Source organism: Mus pahari, chromosome 9 (assembly GCF_900095145.1).
Source record: "Mus pahari chromosome 9, PAHARI_EIJ_v1.1, whole genome shotgun sequence".
NCBI lineage: Eukaryota > Metazoa > Chordata > Mammalia > Rodentia > Muridae > Mus > Mus pahari.
Window position 1 is genome coordinate 41,832,850 of NC_034598.1, and position 16,443 is coordinate 41,849,292.

Consider the following 16,443-nt stretch of genomic DNA (forward strand, 5'->3'; position numbering starts at 1 on the left):
ATCTACAGCTTCATCTACCCATCCCCACTCCCCATCTACAGCTTCATCTACCCATCCCCACTCCCCATCTACAGCTTCATCTACCCATCCCCACTACCGCCCTGCTTGGCCCATGTGTGTCCCCGTGGCCCCGTCTCTCCTATCCTAACTGACCCCCATCCAGAACCACCGTTAGGACAACCTAACTGCTTACAGAACACATGCTGGCCATGAACACGGCAGTAATTTCCTATGTAAGGGGCAAGGATGCCTGACACAGGATTTGAACTGGTAGCCTTGCAGTGGCCGCCTGAGGAGATGTCCAGTCCTGAGGGAAAAGTCCAGTCCCACATAGAGTCTGCTATCTGTCTGCCATCCTTCCTCAAGGAGCCTGCAAAATGTGATGGAGAACTGACAGACACCAATCTCCTAGCCTAATCAGGAGTTAAAGCAGTCACAGCGGAAGCCAATCAGAAGGGGCAGAGTGGGGTGGGGGTGCGTGGCTGGAGTCTTCAAGCCTGGAGCTGGCAGAAGCAGAGGCTGCCCTCTGGCCCCTGGAAAGATAACAGTCTGCAGTTAAGACACCTGAGTACCCTGAGACAGAGCAGGGTGGGTACCTGCCCTTGACTACAGGTGGACCGAACCGAACAGAGGTCTTGGCTGCCCATGGCTTCTCGGATTACTGCTCAGCCTCCCTCACTTTACTGCAGACTCTGGGGGACAGACGGTGCCCCAACTACACTTCACACCTGCTAGATAGAGCCCTGCCAGCCTCTTGGTTGCCAGCCTTCTCTGCAGGGCTCCCCCTGCTGCCCTTCCCCTACTTCCCACATCCCTAGGATGTCCTAGGGAACAGAAGGAGATGGTGGGGTCCCCTGGCCCAGCCCCAGAGAATTCACCCCCACCTCCCACCAATTGTAATCCGGTTGCTGGGATACAGTAGAGTAGAAACTCAATCTCAGGATTAGCGTCTAGACAGCACAACCTTTCCCCTGGTTCTCCACCTATAACTGGGACCCACATCGGCAGGCACCGGGAGCAAATAGCAGGGATAGAGGAGGAAGTCGTTTCTGGAACCTCGTGGGGACATTCCTCCGCCAGGGCCATGCACTACCTGCTCTGGGGCTGCTGTGCACAGCTGACCTAGGGCTATGAGCCCAGCTGCCCGCTGGCTACACACAAAGAAGCTTTCATCCTCCGGAATGTCACGTCTTCAATTAGCGCAGAAAGAGCTGGAGAAGAAAGAACCGAAGATCTCGGCCTCCCAGCACTGGGCTCGCCTGCCTGCCTGCCGGGAGCCCTGTCTGTTAACTCTATGCTGCCCACACTCCTGCCAGGCAATTGGCACAGGAGCTAATGACCAGGTATCCCCCCACACTGCGAACATGTCCAACAGGTACTCAGGGCTAGTCAGGAAGGAAGCATCCACCTATCAGCCTTAGGTAACAGCACCTCAGCTGGCTGTCAGGAGGACTCTGGAGCCGAGGTTAGCCCTTGGCCTTTCCACAGAGGCTCAAGGACAGGAGAATTCATCCCCAGGTCTGGAGGGCAGCGCCACCTGCACCTAAGTTCAGTGTCCTCCGGAATCTTGATTCTGTGTGCCCATACATGGATCTAAAGAGCTCATCTGAGTCAGACCCACCTGGGACCAGCTGCCAGGCCCATCACAAGAATGTGGCTACGGATGTGATTAACCAGCTTGGAGCTGGAAACGGGAGTTCAGCCAGGCATGGCAGTGCGTGCCTGTCACCCCAGCACCGGGGCAGAGGAGGGAACAGGGTGAATTCAAGGCCATATTAAGCTACACTGTCTCAAGTAAACTAGGGGCATGGCAGTGCACACACATGGCACTCCGAGGCTGAGACAGGAGGCTCAAGAAAGGCTTTGAGGCCGGGAGGATGGGCAACACGGTCTCAGCAAAACTCTTCAAAGTTCCAGGATTTAGTCCTCCCTCAATCACATGCTCACTGAGGCTCTGAGGAGGGTCTGTCAAGGTTTTCCTGTATTGATTGTTGTCTCTGTGTTGCAGACCTCGTTCGAAATGCCAAAAAACACAGGGAGGTGCCATACCCAGTGGCTGCGGAAGGAAGGGGCTACACTGAGAGGCTGCTGAGGGGAGGGGCTATGCAGAGGGGCGGGGTTACACTGAGAGGATGCACAGGGGCGGGGCTACACTGAGAGGATGCACTGAGAGGCTACTCAGAAGGGCAATGGGAGGCCGGCAGAGGGACTGAGGGAAGGAGCCACTGCTAATAATAAACCAGTCTTAGAGATACACTGGCTCCCCTGGGAGGTGATATGACCTATGGCCCTAGATGGCCATGAGCCAAGGAAAACAGAGTCATGGATGGAAGGAGGCACAAGGCAGAGGAGGACATGGATGGGAGAGAGGAATGAGTAGGAGTCACAGGTAAACGATCCCCTCAGCAGGAGGTACCTCTGTGTTTACCAGTGTGGGGACTAAATAACTGGGAAGATGCTCGCCCAGGGCCCTCTGGGGAGTTCATGTATGTACAAATGTGCCTTCTGCAGCTTGACTTCTTGGCAAAGCAGACAATTCTGTAGGGAAGACGGCAGGACAACAGCAGACCCACTTAAATCTGCTCTGTCATAGAGCTTACGCATGGGTGAGACATGAGGTTCTGTTAAGTACTTTGATCAAAAGTACATCTGTTGACTGCTGTGGACATCTGGGCCACATCTGGAATCCTGGCAAAAGTACAACTTTTAAAATATTAACTATTGCCAGGGGTGCACATCTTTAATCCCAATACTCAGGAGGCAGAGGCAGGCAGATCTCTGAGTTTGAGGGCAGCCTGGTCTACAGAGTGAGTTCCAGAACAGCCAGGGCTACAAAGAGGAACCCTGTCTTGAAAAAACAAGACAGGCCGGGCGTGGTGGCGCACGCCTTTAATCCCGGAACTCCGGAGGCAGAGGCAGGCGAGTTTCTGAGTTCAAGGCCAGCCTGGTCTACAAAGTGAGTTCCAGGACAGCCAGGGCTACACAGAGAAACCCTGTCTTGAAAAAAAAAAAGAAAAGAAAAGAAAAACTAAGACAAATAAAAGCTATTTAATATCAACTGTGCATACAAATGTCTCAGGAACTGAATTCTCTAGCTTGAACTCTAGGTAGCACATGGAGGCTCCACCTTCCATGGGGGCCCTGTTAAAGACTTAGAGATCCCTGTGATTATAAAGAAGGGGAATTATTCAAACAAGCATTTGCCATCCTAAAGTTAATATTCGTTTGCAGAAGACAGAACCCTGAGGGGAATGCATGGTCACTAATTCTTGTGGTCCTAGCCAATGCCAGGAAAGACTGAGACAATAGGTCTCCAAATGGCCAGACACACAAGTCCTCTAACTGCACACACACAGACACACACACACACACACACACAGACACACACACACGCCACATAACTGCAGATAGTCCTGGGTCATTTATTTCCTTTTTCATAAAAAAGATGACATGAAGAAATGTCCCCGGCAAGTCCGGGGCTAGTGGGCAGTCTCCCATCCCTGGTACATGTGTTTCTTCCACGGGTTTATTATGTAGCTGCAGGCTTTGTTTGATAATGATACAAGTATTCACGTGGAAGTCCACGTCATTTGAGGTTCTTGGCCTGTGTGGGCAAGTGCAGGCAATGACACAACTAGATGTCACTGGTTCTGGAACAGGACTCACCAACCACATGGAGGTCACCAAGACTTACAGGAAAAAAGCTAGAGGAAGGGGGAGGGGGCTAAGAAAAAGTGAGCAGGTCTGGGAGAGAGCTCTGGGGCAGGATACCTCAGGGAAGTGGCCTGGTTCTGCCTAACAGAAAAATCAGGTCAAACCACACAGCCTCTCAGGCTGAGATCAGATTAATATCCAGCCTGTGTGATCACTAGTAACAGGTTCAACTCGAGGCGTCGGGTATGAAAGGAAGTACAAGTGGGCACAGGCCATGTTACACAAAGACTGAGCGCCCTTAAAGACAGCTGAAGCACAAAATGCCCAGCCACAGGGTGGCAGGCAGGCAGGAGGCCTGTGGAATCGTTGCTGGAGGTCGGCTCCAAAGAGGAAAATCAAGGATGCCTGATGAACCAGGTATGGGGGGGGGGGTCACACACCTTTAATTCCAGCACTTGGGAGGCAGAGGCAGGCAGATCTCCAAGTTCAAGGCCAGTCTGGTCTAGAGATCGAATTCCAAGATAGCCAGGGATACATAGAGAAAACCTATCTCAAAAAAAAAAAAAAAAAAATGGCTCTTGGGTTCAGAAAAAAAAAAAAAAAAAAAAGGCAAAATAAGCAAGAAGCCCAAATGAGTGCAGACATGGGGTAGGGAGCCCAGACTGCAGCAGCTCACCAAGAGGAGAGAATAAGGTGGACCAGATGATGCCAGTCGGTGACATTTGAGGACACAGCCCAAGTGGGACAGAGATAAGCTGTGTCAAGGTAGGAAGACAACCAACTCCCTCCTGTCAGGCTAAGTAGCGCTGATCTTGGAGAGCAAAGGTTCACAGAACCTACTCCAAGGCTGCCGTATCCTACACAAGGCAGTCCCCCTAAACAGTGATCAGCCAAGGGGACAGGAAAGGAAACTTAAAACCCTCCATTAAAACCAGAGGGCAAAGGTCAGATAGGACTGCTGAGAACTTAAGAGATAAAGCACAAGAAAGACCAGTATCTCAGAAAGAATGCTAGCTGGGACAATGAAATGCAAAAGAAGGAAATGGAGCCAAAAGGGCTGGGGACAAATAGACCACAATGCGGGGAGGGACTGGCTGTAGCTATAGTTCAACTATTAACTGTTGCTAAATAACTGAAATGCAGGAACTAATTTAGCTTGAATTTAACACCTGCTGAGATACAGGCTGGCCATAGGGACAGAGGATACTGGAAGGTTTGTAAAGATGAGAGGAAGCTGCTAGGGGCACTCACTGGAGAAGAGGGATGGGGGCATTGGGGTGGGGGTGGAGGCTTGAGAAGAAGGGATGCAAATGATAGAGGGGTAGGGCAAGGAGTGAATGAGGGATGCTGGGAATGATAGGACTCCTGGGAAGCTGATAGGGAAAGGATGAGGTACATTTGAAGGCAAAGAAGAAAGGGATGGGGATGCTGGAGGTGAGTGGGTAAGATGCTGGATCTCAGAATCACTGCCCTGACCGAACACACACTGCTGTGCATCCTCACACCCCGACTCCTGAATCTGTGGAGAGAAAGGAAATTCAACCAGGCCCTACTCTCCTCGGGCCATAGCCTCAAGCCTTTGCCATTTCCCTGGGCACGGTGGCATCCCTATTCCACAGGGACTTGGTCAGTCCTCAGGCCAGCTAGTGGGCTTTGGGAGAGTGGCCAGGGCTGGCAGATTTGTCAGTCAAGGCTGACATGGCCAACTCATCACTGCAGACCCCAAGAGATAACGGGGGAGGGGATTATCAGCTTTCATGACAGATGAAACCCAGAGGTGCAAGCACAGCCCTAGGTGGACCCCGCACAGCTCCCCTCTCCTCAGGATACAAGCAAGCCCCTCTGCTTCTTCCCTGAACGTGGACAGGCCCAGCAGCTGGGCTGAGCACCTGGCCAAAGGCTCCCTCAGAGGCTTCCCCTGCCTGTGAGCTCTCAGGAAAGGTCCCAGTCCCCAGGTACAAGCAAAGAAAGAGCCCAACATGGCTGGTTTGGTCCCTTACGAATCAAAGATGTCATTTAAAAAATTCTAGAAGGCCACTTGCTGGGTGGTGGGTGTGGTTTGGTTAAGGTCCAGTTCCTAGATCCACATTTGCCACCATGTCTCTGCAACGGGCTGACTGAGGGCTTGTCGGCTCCATTCTGGATAACTGAGAACACAGGAATCACTCGAGACAGCCAAGGCCTGGGCAGTGTTCAGAACAACCAGAGCCCGGCAGCCTCTGATCCACAGACAAGCCCAATGGGGTACTGATAGCCTGGGGGCACACAGCCATCTGCCTTAATTTAGGAAAGTATTTCCAGCCCCACTGTCCTATCCCTTGGGGCTGGCATGAGCGGTTCTCCTGGGACTGAAGATGCCGGGCTGATAGGCAGAGAGCGAAGGAGCTAGTTTTTATACTATTTATGTATACTATGTAGCATTGTCCCGGGCAGTGATCGGTCTGATCTGGGATAGACTGAACTCACTCTGCAGAGCCCCTAGGCTGTGAGTCCTGCCTAGCAGAACTCCTACTGTGTATCAGGGACAGCATTCACCGACATTCCTCCCAGCAGCTCTCACCAGCCTGGCAGCCACTTCCTCAATGGTTGTTGCTGCTGCTCGCTAACAGTTGCCCGCCACTCTCCTGCTTTGGACAATTGGCCCTAAGCCAGACCCTGGTGGAGAGAGGTCCCAGGGGCTGCTGTGCAGGCTGTGTTGGGGGGGGGGGAACCTTCCAGTGGAGAAGTCCTTGGGAATGTTCTTGGGGTGGGGGCTCATTTTTAGCTTGTTGGTGGAGAACCTTTAGCCTCGAGTGCTCCCAGCTGTGCTGAAAGGATGAGACAGCATTCTGGCCGGTGGGCCTTAGAAGACACAATAACCCAGTCAGCTGTGCAAAAGCACATGTTTCTTCTCTTAGAGTTCTGCAGGTCACAAGAAAGTCAAGGCATGGCAGAGCTGGGTCCTCCAGGCACTAGAGCAGACCACCCCAACTTTCCCAGAAGGTGTCTAGTGGTACGTGTGTCACCTAATGGCTGCCTCTGTATTCAAGGCCAACAGCATAGCTCTGTCCTCAAATATCCACTCTCAGATGCGCACGCTCAAAATCATACCTTCATCCTCCTATCTGACTGACTCTCCTGCCCATGGTCCCTGGTAAGCACCCTGGGTTCATGCCAGCCACCCAGAGGTCTGATCATCTCCCTACCTCGAAATCCTCAATCTAACCCCAAGTGTACTAGTGTGCTTTTGAACCTTCACAGTCTGCGGATGAAGATGCGGATATCTTTCTGAGACACTCACTATTCAGTCTAATAAACATGCCAGACGAGGGCATGCATCTCCCATCCTCAGAATCTGCCGTCTGTCCTCAATGGTAGACTAGCTGTGTTTCCCAAGCTGGCATAGAACTACGGCCAGCTAGCTGACCTTAGTCCCTAGGGCTATTCGCTAAGAGTTGTCGTCCACAAGGGGCCTGGCCTAGGCAGGCACCGGGTTCAAGCCTGGCCTGTCTAAAGAATCAGCATTTCCTCTTTCACACAAACAACAATGATGGGAAAGAGAAGAGGAGGATGGGTGGTCTCCCTGGTTACAAACCTCCCATGGAACTCCACTGGGCAGCTTTCCTTGGGGGTAAAGAGTCAGGTCATCGAGAAAAATAGTCAGATCCTTGTTGCCCTGTGGGAGGGGCCTCTACAGGAGACAGGGTTGTTATCTAAGGACCCGGAATGAACCAGAGGTCCTTACTGATTGGTGACTACCAAGAACAGGTGCCCTATGAGAGACAAAGTATGTGTCTACTGCATAGTGGAAAAAGTAGAAGTAACAAAAGGGGGTGGGGGGGATGAGCCAGAATGAGAAACAGAGAGAAGACACCTGGGCTCATAGGACATCAGGCTCAACATATGCCTCCTTCTTCCTTCTCTTCTTCCTCCTCCTCCTCCTCTTCCTAGTCTTTCTCCTCTTCTTTCTCCTCCTTCCCCTCGTTCTTACTGCCCCCAAGGGCTAGTGGCTCAGAGAACAGTAATAGCTCTTGAAGACATATAAGAGGTAGGGTCATAAGCTCTCAGCTCTAAATTCTCCTCACTGTTTAGAGGACCCTGTCCTGGGCCCCCCTGTCACCTCTAGATCCTTCGTTCACTGGGAACGTCCTAGTAATCTGCACCCTCAGCCATCAACATGGAGGTTTTTATAAAACCAGAAGGTGACCAGGCGGGACCCAGGACCATGTTACCATGAGTAGAGAAAGGAACGGTGTGGACGACAGAGGCCTTACCCAGCTCCACAAGCGGTGCTAGTGAGGAACCCGGGCTTGCACTAGACGGGGATTAATTGAAAGTGGCTCTCAGTTTTCTAAGTCAAAGGCTGAGGTGACAAGGAAAAGGGAATTGAGTGTTTTCTTGTTCTCTCCCCAGACAAGGCCTAACTAAGTCCAGGGCTCAAGCCCTGACTAGAAAACCTCTGCCAGGAAGGGATGCCAGCCCTGAGGAGTCTTCTGACCTGTGAGTTCTTACATTCTGTCAGGCCTAGAAGGATACTAGAAGGATAACTAGAAGCGGCCAGGTGGCCCTGAAATCTCTCTGAAAGCACATGGTAAATTAATGTCACCAGGCTGTCCTTAGGTAGTCTACAAAGAACTCTGAGAGGCAGAAGTGGCTGTGTTCCCTAACATATTATGTCACAGTAGCAGGTCCAACTCAGGGCTGGTTAAGAGTTCCAGAAACACAACTCCTATTCCCGTTAATGACAATCTTTCCAGGGTACTGCCTGGCAGCTGGGACCGAGCCCCCACAGGGCATTATGTATGGGTTCTCTGAACCCAGCCCAGGACTGTCAGGACTCAGGGAGAAACTGATCCACAACTATGCTCTCTTTTGGCTAGGCCAGATTTTAGATTGCCTCCTGGCAAGCAAACCATCATCAGCCCCATTCAAAGGGTCAGGAAGTCACCTAACATCACACAGCACGGGGAATGGAGCCAGCTTCAAACCTAAATTGTGGGCTCTCGGCCACCACATCAGCCTCCCCCGTATGAGGGCAAAGCTGCCGGCATGGCTGCCTGCCTGCCAGATATAATCCCCAGAATCTGGTGACTCTACAGCTGCTTGCTATGAGAACTGGACTCCAACAGAAAGCAATCAATACACACCGTATATCTCTCATACACAAGTGCCCAGCCCCACAGAGTGCAGGCATCTGACCTCACCCAGTGCTTCCCAGAGAACGCGCCTAGTCTCCTTTGCCTGCAGATAATCAGCTAACCGGCCCAGGAGGACCGCCCTGAGCTAAGCCCATCCTTAAACTGTGTTTGCTGCAAGGGGATGGATTTGAAATCATACAAATGAAGAAAAATGTTATGCATCACAGGCTGAGTAGGCCAATACACCAATGTGGCATGCAAAGCTACCCTCACGAAAAGACAGAGAGCTACAGGGAAAAAAAATACCCCAAGAAAGGAAGACAGAGGCATGATGGGTAATATAGTGCAACTCTGAACCGTTTGATCAGATTCTTTGAAGTGACAGTAGCTAGCTCTGGCACAACCTGATGAGCATTAGCCCTGCCCCCACCTCTCCTGAAGGCCCAACCACAGCCCCCGCACCCAGCCCCAACCCTGACTGGAAGCACCCAAGATAAGGACCGTGAGAACACGGAGCTGGATGGAACCCAGGCCTTGGGCACTCTGCCTCCACAGATAAGAGAAGGCCCTGCTCCCCACCGACGCTCACTCTCCCCTCAGCCCCCAGACTACTGGCATCTGGAAATACTCGCTGTCTCCCTTCCTTCCATCTCTCAGAGCAGGCACCCGAGGTGTTCAGAAACACACAAGAAGAGAGAAAATAGATGACCAAGTGGAACTGTGAAGGAGCAACATTCGCCCCAAGGTAACTAGTATGGCGTCTCTGCACACACCTCCAGGTGTGGACCATCCAGAGCCGAAGGGGAGCCTATGAAGGGTGCTCACTAAAGCTGGGTACCACTCTGCTAGTTGGCCTCAGAAGCCACTGTGGAAGTCCCAGGTGCTGCTCCCATGAAGACACCAGACTTACCCACGATAAGGGACCTTGGAAGAAGGCAGGACTACTTCAGCTCACCCCTTGCTCCTATGGCTTCAACCTGCATGGGGCCAACTGAGGGCTGGAGCTTTGTCTACCAAAGGCCCTGGGTGTCCTCCCTCCCGCTCCCTCCCCAAGGTCAGCTATGCTCTTAGTAGGAGGACAAACACCATCCACCCACCTTCACCCGGCACAGCCATCTAAGAGCTATGGATGGGTGACTACACCAGATCAACATCTACCTGAGCAACCACATCTTGCTACACCACTGCCTGAGCACTAAAACTCTCTTCCACTTCAGGGATGACTTCCTAGAAGATGGTCTCCAAGTGATACATAAGATTTTTGTCCTAAAAGCATGGAGCATCTAGATTCAGGTCTGCAGGGGTTCACACAGCGTGAAGTTTCTTGCAGCGAAACCCACTGTTCTTGCCAGCCCTCCACGCTCCCGGGAAAGGCTGGGTGGAAGGTTAACTACTATTACACTAAGGAAGCTCTTGCTCTGAGCTCTCTCCAGTTCGGTGTTTGTATCGGCTCAAATCACTGCTCCTGTTCAGTGAATGACTTGTGCTGGCAGGCTTTTTGAAGATGCAGAATCCTGCTACAGAAACTTGATACTGTTTCAAAGACATCTAAGCTCAGCTTTGAAACAGGAGGCCTGGCTGCTGCTAATTATGAAGGTACTCAAAAACAGAGCAAATCAAAAACAAACAAACAAACAAAAAATTGGTGAGTGATTCTAAACAAAAATGAGTAAGTAGATGGTGGATGGGTGGATGGGTGGATGGATGGATGAATGGATAGACAGATGAATGGAAAGGATAAGTGAAGCCGGCCGTGGTGGCGCACGCCTTTAATCCCAGCACTCAGGAGGCAGAGGCAGGCGGATTTCTGAGTTCGAGGCCAGCCTGGTCTACAAAGTGAGTTCCAGGACAGCCAGGCTACACAGAGAAACCTTGTCTCGAAAAACCAAAAAAAAAGAAAAAGAAAAAAGAAAGAAAAGAAAAAGAAAGAAAGAAAAAAGAAAAAAAGGCAAGGATAAGTGAATGGATGGACAGATGGATAGATGGATGGATGGACGGATGGAGATGGACAGATAGGCAAGGTAGACAAATGATGTGATGCCGTCTGCAGAATTTAAACCTTAACTAAGTGTAGTGGCACATGTCTTTAATCCAAACACTTGGGAGACAGAGGCAGGCTGATCTCTATGAGTTCAAGACCAGCCTGGTCTACAAAGCAAACTCAAGGACAGCCCAGACTATGAGACAGAGAAATTCTGTCTTGAAAAACAAACTACCAGTAGTAGTAGTAGCAGCTATTATTAATTTTAATTAATTTTAATACTAATTATTATTACTATTTAAACCCATCACTGATCCCTCTCTGCAGGTAGCCCCATCTCATCTTCCTTCAGCATCTGTGAGGTTTTTGTCTGTCTAGCATCTCTTTTGTGGGACACCCTAGAGTCAACCCTCACCCATGGCCAGTGCTGGTAGAGAGCTAAACCCAGCACTTCTTACAATCACCTGCAGAACATCCTGATTTTCTGGGAACTGGGGATAACTGAGGACCTGCCATGTCCCTGCCTTGCCCTGCCTCATGACAACACCTCTGCCATGCATACAAATTGCCCGTAAGGGATCAACCTAATAGTGACCCCACCTGCCAGCATAGAATTCCGGAAAGATGTACAGGCTTATGGGCAGCCAGCTTCTCCAGGCTATGGCTCTGTCTGTGGCAGCCAGATGGCTGTGGTTAGGCTGTGCCCATATGAAGGAGTCAGGAAGAAGATATGCTCCCATAGGCAAGGACCAGACATGCACCTGCAGCCCAAAGCTGACCTGACTCAGCGCATCTGTGATCAGAAATTCCCTGACGGCCACCCACTAACCTGAGCGGCATCTCTCAGCCAGCAACCTGGCTCCCACATCCCCAGCCAGCATGACTAGAGCTGCAGACCAAACTACTGGGGGTCCCTGCCTGAAGAGGCTTCCCACTCCAGGAGGGACACAGTGTGAGTTGCACAGATACATTGGATGTCATAAAAACACCCCTGAGGCAGAGAAAAAGACACAGAGCAGTGTGAACAGCTTTACCAAGAGTTCTCAGATGCCCACACTCGACTCCCCTATTAAGGCTGGGGATCCATGCTTCAAAGCCAGGTGACAGCTACTATACCATCTGGGCACACGGGACTGTGCACAAGGCTTGCCCTGCCCCATTCTCTGCTGCCTCAGGAAAACACAGGCCTGCATGATCTCATTACAGAGTTGGGGAGCCTTCCAAGATGGCTCTGAGGGAAGAATCCGGGCCTGGCAAAAACTGAATCCTGGGCCCCGAAACCTCGGGGTGAGAGCTAGATCTAGAGAAGCTGATGACCTGGCCAGAGGAACAGAGCTGTTCCACTCCTGGGATGCGTGTTACATGTTCCCAGACTGTTCTATGATTTCACCATGCCACTTGCAATTCAAAATATACCAAATTTTCATAAACATACCAAATAGAACCGGGCAGTGGTGACACATGCCTTTAATCCCAGCACTTGGAAGGTAGAGGCAGGCAGATTTCTGAGTTCGAGGCCAGCCTGGTCTACAGAGTGAGTTCCAGGACAGCCAAGGCTACACAGAGAAACCCTGTCTCGAAAAACAAAACAAAAAAACAAAACAAAAAACAAACAAACAAACAAACAAACCATACTAAATATATTTGAACTGTTTCTTTTCTAACAGAGAGCATCTGATGAAGTCCTGAGTCCTGAGTCTACATCTGTGGTCCAAGAGATGTTCATGGAGAAGTGGTCCAGGATTCCTTGGCCCTCCCAGTGAACCCAACTTTTCTAACACCACAGATGGAGACAGAACTCAGAAGTTGCCAGGCAGTGGTGGCGCATGCCTTTAATCCCAGCACTTGGGAGACAGAGGCAAGCGGATTTCTGAGTTCAAGGCCAGCCTGGTCTACAGAGTGAGCTACACAGAGAAACCCTGCCTTGGAAAACAAAAACAAAAACAAAACAAAACAAAAAAAGAACTCAGAAGTTTACATAGACAAAGAACATGTATGTATATATATGTGTGCATGCACACTCAAGTGTGTATATATGTGTAACTATTCTGGCCTATTTACTTCTATGTGTGAGTGTATGTTGTGTTTTCTTTTGTGAATGGTGCTGCATTGCGCAGTGTGTGTGTGTGTGTGTGTGTGTGTGTGTATGCATGTATGTATGCATGTGCAACTGTTCTGGCATGCCCCATGTACATCCATGTTTGTATATCTGCATGTATGTTGGGTTTTCCTTTGTGGTTATTGCTGCATTGCATGGGGCTGTGTGTGCTTGCATGCACACACATGTGCATGCATGCATGGTATGCATTTGTGACTATGGAAATGTTCACCTGTTTGTGTGCACATTTATGTATTAACACACATGGGCATTTGGGGGGCACAAATGTGAATGAGTTTGTGTGTGCGACTGCATGTGTGGTTTGCATTGATATCTGTATGTCCATTTATGTATGAACATCGCATTCATGGTCACTCGTGACCTGAGCACACATATGCACGAATATGCATGTCTGGACGGTACATTTTCAAAGTGGAACAGCGGTGAGCGGGAGGCAGCACTCTGGCCTGATTAGCTGCAGCATCTACCTGCACCCTGGGGAGGTCAGCTCACTCCTTCTAGGTTTCCTCAGGAAGAGGGCTTCCCCTCTCTCACTCCCCCTCCCTCCCTTTGAAGGAAAAAACAGGAGTACCCAGAAAAACAAGTTTTGCTGAAATTCAAAACTATCTTCAAGGTCTTTGCATCTGAATCCTGAAGACTCCCCAGTGGGTGAGGCAAGGAATGGGAGCCATTTCCCACTAACTTAAAGTCTAATGTTACCAAGTGCCTGTGTGCCCCATCCCTGCAGACCTACTAAGGGGATGCAGCTCAGGGGCACTGCTGTGTGCTAAAGCATCTGTAGATAGTAATGATGCTAAGAGTCAGGCATAGAGCACAGAGCACAGTCTGTGGGCAAGTCAATCATGAGACGAGCTGGGGACAAGAGGATATGAAGGCAGCACCAGGGTGGCCATGAGCACCCCACAGATGCCTCCTTGGTGTGTCCTCTTTCCTCACAGACCCCTCTTAAAAGTCCATAACCACACGGCAAATGGGAGTGCACAAGAGAAGAAACTGCAGACAAATGAGGGACCTTGCATATCCTAGGAGTCATAGGTGGTGCGACAGCTCCCCCCGAGGCAGGTTAAGAGTAAAGGTATAACCCACTATTTCAGAGCATCCAAAGGAATCTCAGAATAGGCAGCACCACAGGACCAGTCCGAAAACAGAAAGGGGCTTTGCTCAGCATAGAGACATTTACTTGGAGATGTAGCTAGGCCTCCAAGCAGCTGAGGGCGGTTTCCACATGACCTAAGCAAATCACAACCTGCCAGTCAGGATTTCAGGCATATTAGTTCTTCTCCTGGCTATATACCTCCCCCACTCCATCCCCATCCCCCACCCCCAATAACTTAAGAGCTCACCAGTTATCCTGGTCTAGAGGACTCAGCCCTACCAGGATGAGAAGCCCTGACCATGTTGGGGGAGGAGCTGGTGTAAGCAACACAAGCCCCCCCACTGAGCAGCTTTTGACTCAACCTCCAGGAGGCAAAAGAATCACATTCCTTGGACATCTCTAGAAGGACCTCCTTGTCCCTGAGGGTGCACGGCAAAAAACCCCAACAGTAGCTACAGCAAGCAGAGAGACACCACCTTCCCAAGGTTATCCTTAGATCGCACCAAAGTTTACAGACACACGGGTCTGTTCTACCCCAAAGGCTAAAATTACGATCACCTTTCTATACTTGAAACCAGTCTAGCTAGGGGCTGGTGTGTTTGAGTATGTGTGTGCTGCTCTCTCGAGCATCTTTCCTTTGTCATCAGTGGTTACAGAAGAGGCCCCAGGCTTACAAATCCCTGTCTGCAGCCACTGCCAGGCCCTCATTTGATTAATAGCCCCAAGTGCCATGCGGTTGGTCAGTAAGAACGGCCTGCCATCTCCCGCAGTTGCAAGGCATTACCCTACCCCCCACCCCACTCCACCCCCTGTAGTTAACACAAATAAATGAAGAATTATCTGCTACCCAAGCAACAGGTGCTTTTCAGATCTGCGGTTTAAAGGGGCCTGAAGTGACTATTGCACTAAAGTAATGGACCAAGTTACTTTTCCTTCCCAGAGTTGACTCCCCTCCTTTCTTTATCTTTTATCCTTCGTGATGCTGTGGCAAGAGGCCTGGGACCACAGCAGGTGAGACTGCAGAGTTCGGATTTGGTTCTTTCGGGAGGTCACCAGTAGGCGCCTTTGTGATAAAGCGCGGGGTTTTCTACCCCGGCAGTCTGGCATTGCACCAACCCCCAACTCAGGAGCCTCATGGATATGTTGAGCAGGAGGAGAGCAGCCAGTTGCTGGTTAGCTGCTGAATCTCAGAGCTGGTGGCAAAGCAACTCTCAGTGCACCCATGCTGCTGCGGTCCTCACAGGGCAGCAGAGAAGGCGACGATTCCGTGGGCTTAGAAGCATTGTGGCTAGCCTGACTGCGCTTGGCGCTCATCAGCATCAAAGGGGACCGCGCGCAACCCGACACCACCGCAGGCGCGGGGGACAGGGGCCTGGAGCTGCAGCGGCACACAAAGACTAGCCGGCCACCGGAGTCCGGCCCCGGGCAAACGCGCGCAGTTTTGCCTCAACAGGTTGGAAACTCAAAGATGACGCCATGCACTTAACGACCTTTCTCCGTTCTTTCTCAGCCGTGACAAACCCCGCCCACGGTCCCTCCCGAGGACCTGGAGGGACCAGCAGCGGCCACTCACTCAGGCGTTGACCAGAATGAATCCAGGAAGGGCGACATTGGTGAGGTGGGACACGGGTGTATGCCTCTGCTTGCCCAGCCAGCGGAGCGCACAAACTTCTCCGCAGAGCCGCTTAAGTCTGGCCACCCCACACGGGACTCCAGTAACATGGACAGCTCGCACCCCGGAACCCCAGACGCTCAAACCCTAGAGAATGAATGGCTAACATAAGCAGCACAGCGCTGAAAACGCCACCGTCGCGCTACCCGAGAGCTCCAGCCATCGCCCGCCACCTGCGCGTGGGCAGGGCCGGGACGCCACTGCCTCCCGGCGGACCGCACAGGATAAGAGGTGGCTGTATCGGGGACAAGCCACAGAACTGCACAGAAGGCAAGTAAGTCGAGCGAACCCTGGGGCACCAAGTTATGTTTCCATCCAGGCTTACCTGGTTCTGCCCAGGAGATGCGTGCCACCAGCAGCAAGACCAAACTGGTGAGCACATCCAGGAGGTGCCACCTGCGGAGGACAGACACTGGTTAGCGGGGCCCGAGAGACCCACCCCCACCCCCTTGCACCCTTTAGCCCTGAGCCTGCAAACCTGGGTGCCATCTCCCCAGGCCAGGCCGTCTGCGCCCGGATGCTGCACCCAGCTCCTCGGTGAGCCGCTAGCCCACAGTGCTCTCAACCGCTGCTGCCGGCTAGGGCAGGGGTGGGCAGGGGCGGGACGGGGCGGAGACAGCTCGATGGGCGGGGCCCTGAGCTCTAGGAGCAGAGCTGGGCCAGAGAGGACCCGGTGAGCAATCTGGTAGGATTGGAACCTGGGGGCAAGCAGGGTGGACAAGGGCTAACATCTATCGCAGCTTCTAAAACTCTGAGTGGCAGTCTCTTCCTCTCCCCACTATCTCCAACGCGGGTGTTGTCCCC

General features: G+C 51.6%; 1 protein-coding gene across 1 annotated transcript in view; it reads right to left on the reverse strand.

Moving 5' to 3' along the window:
• The window catches only part of Col18a1 (collagen type XVIII alpha 1 chain), a 112,924-nt gene extending 96,713 nt beyond the window's left edge, over positions 1–16,211 (reverse strand). The window contains exons 1-2 of the mRNA XM_021204405.1: positions 16,118–16,211; positions 15,965–16,035 (exon numbers count right to left, since the gene is read on the reverse strand). Coding sequence (XP_021060064.1) covers positions 15,965–16,035; positions 16,118–16,128 — 82 coding nt within the window. The 5' untranslated portion in view covers positions 16,129–16,211. The remainder of the gene's footprint in view (positions 1–15,964; positions 16,036–16,117) is intronic.
• Positions 16,212–16,443: the final 232 nt, after the last annotated feature.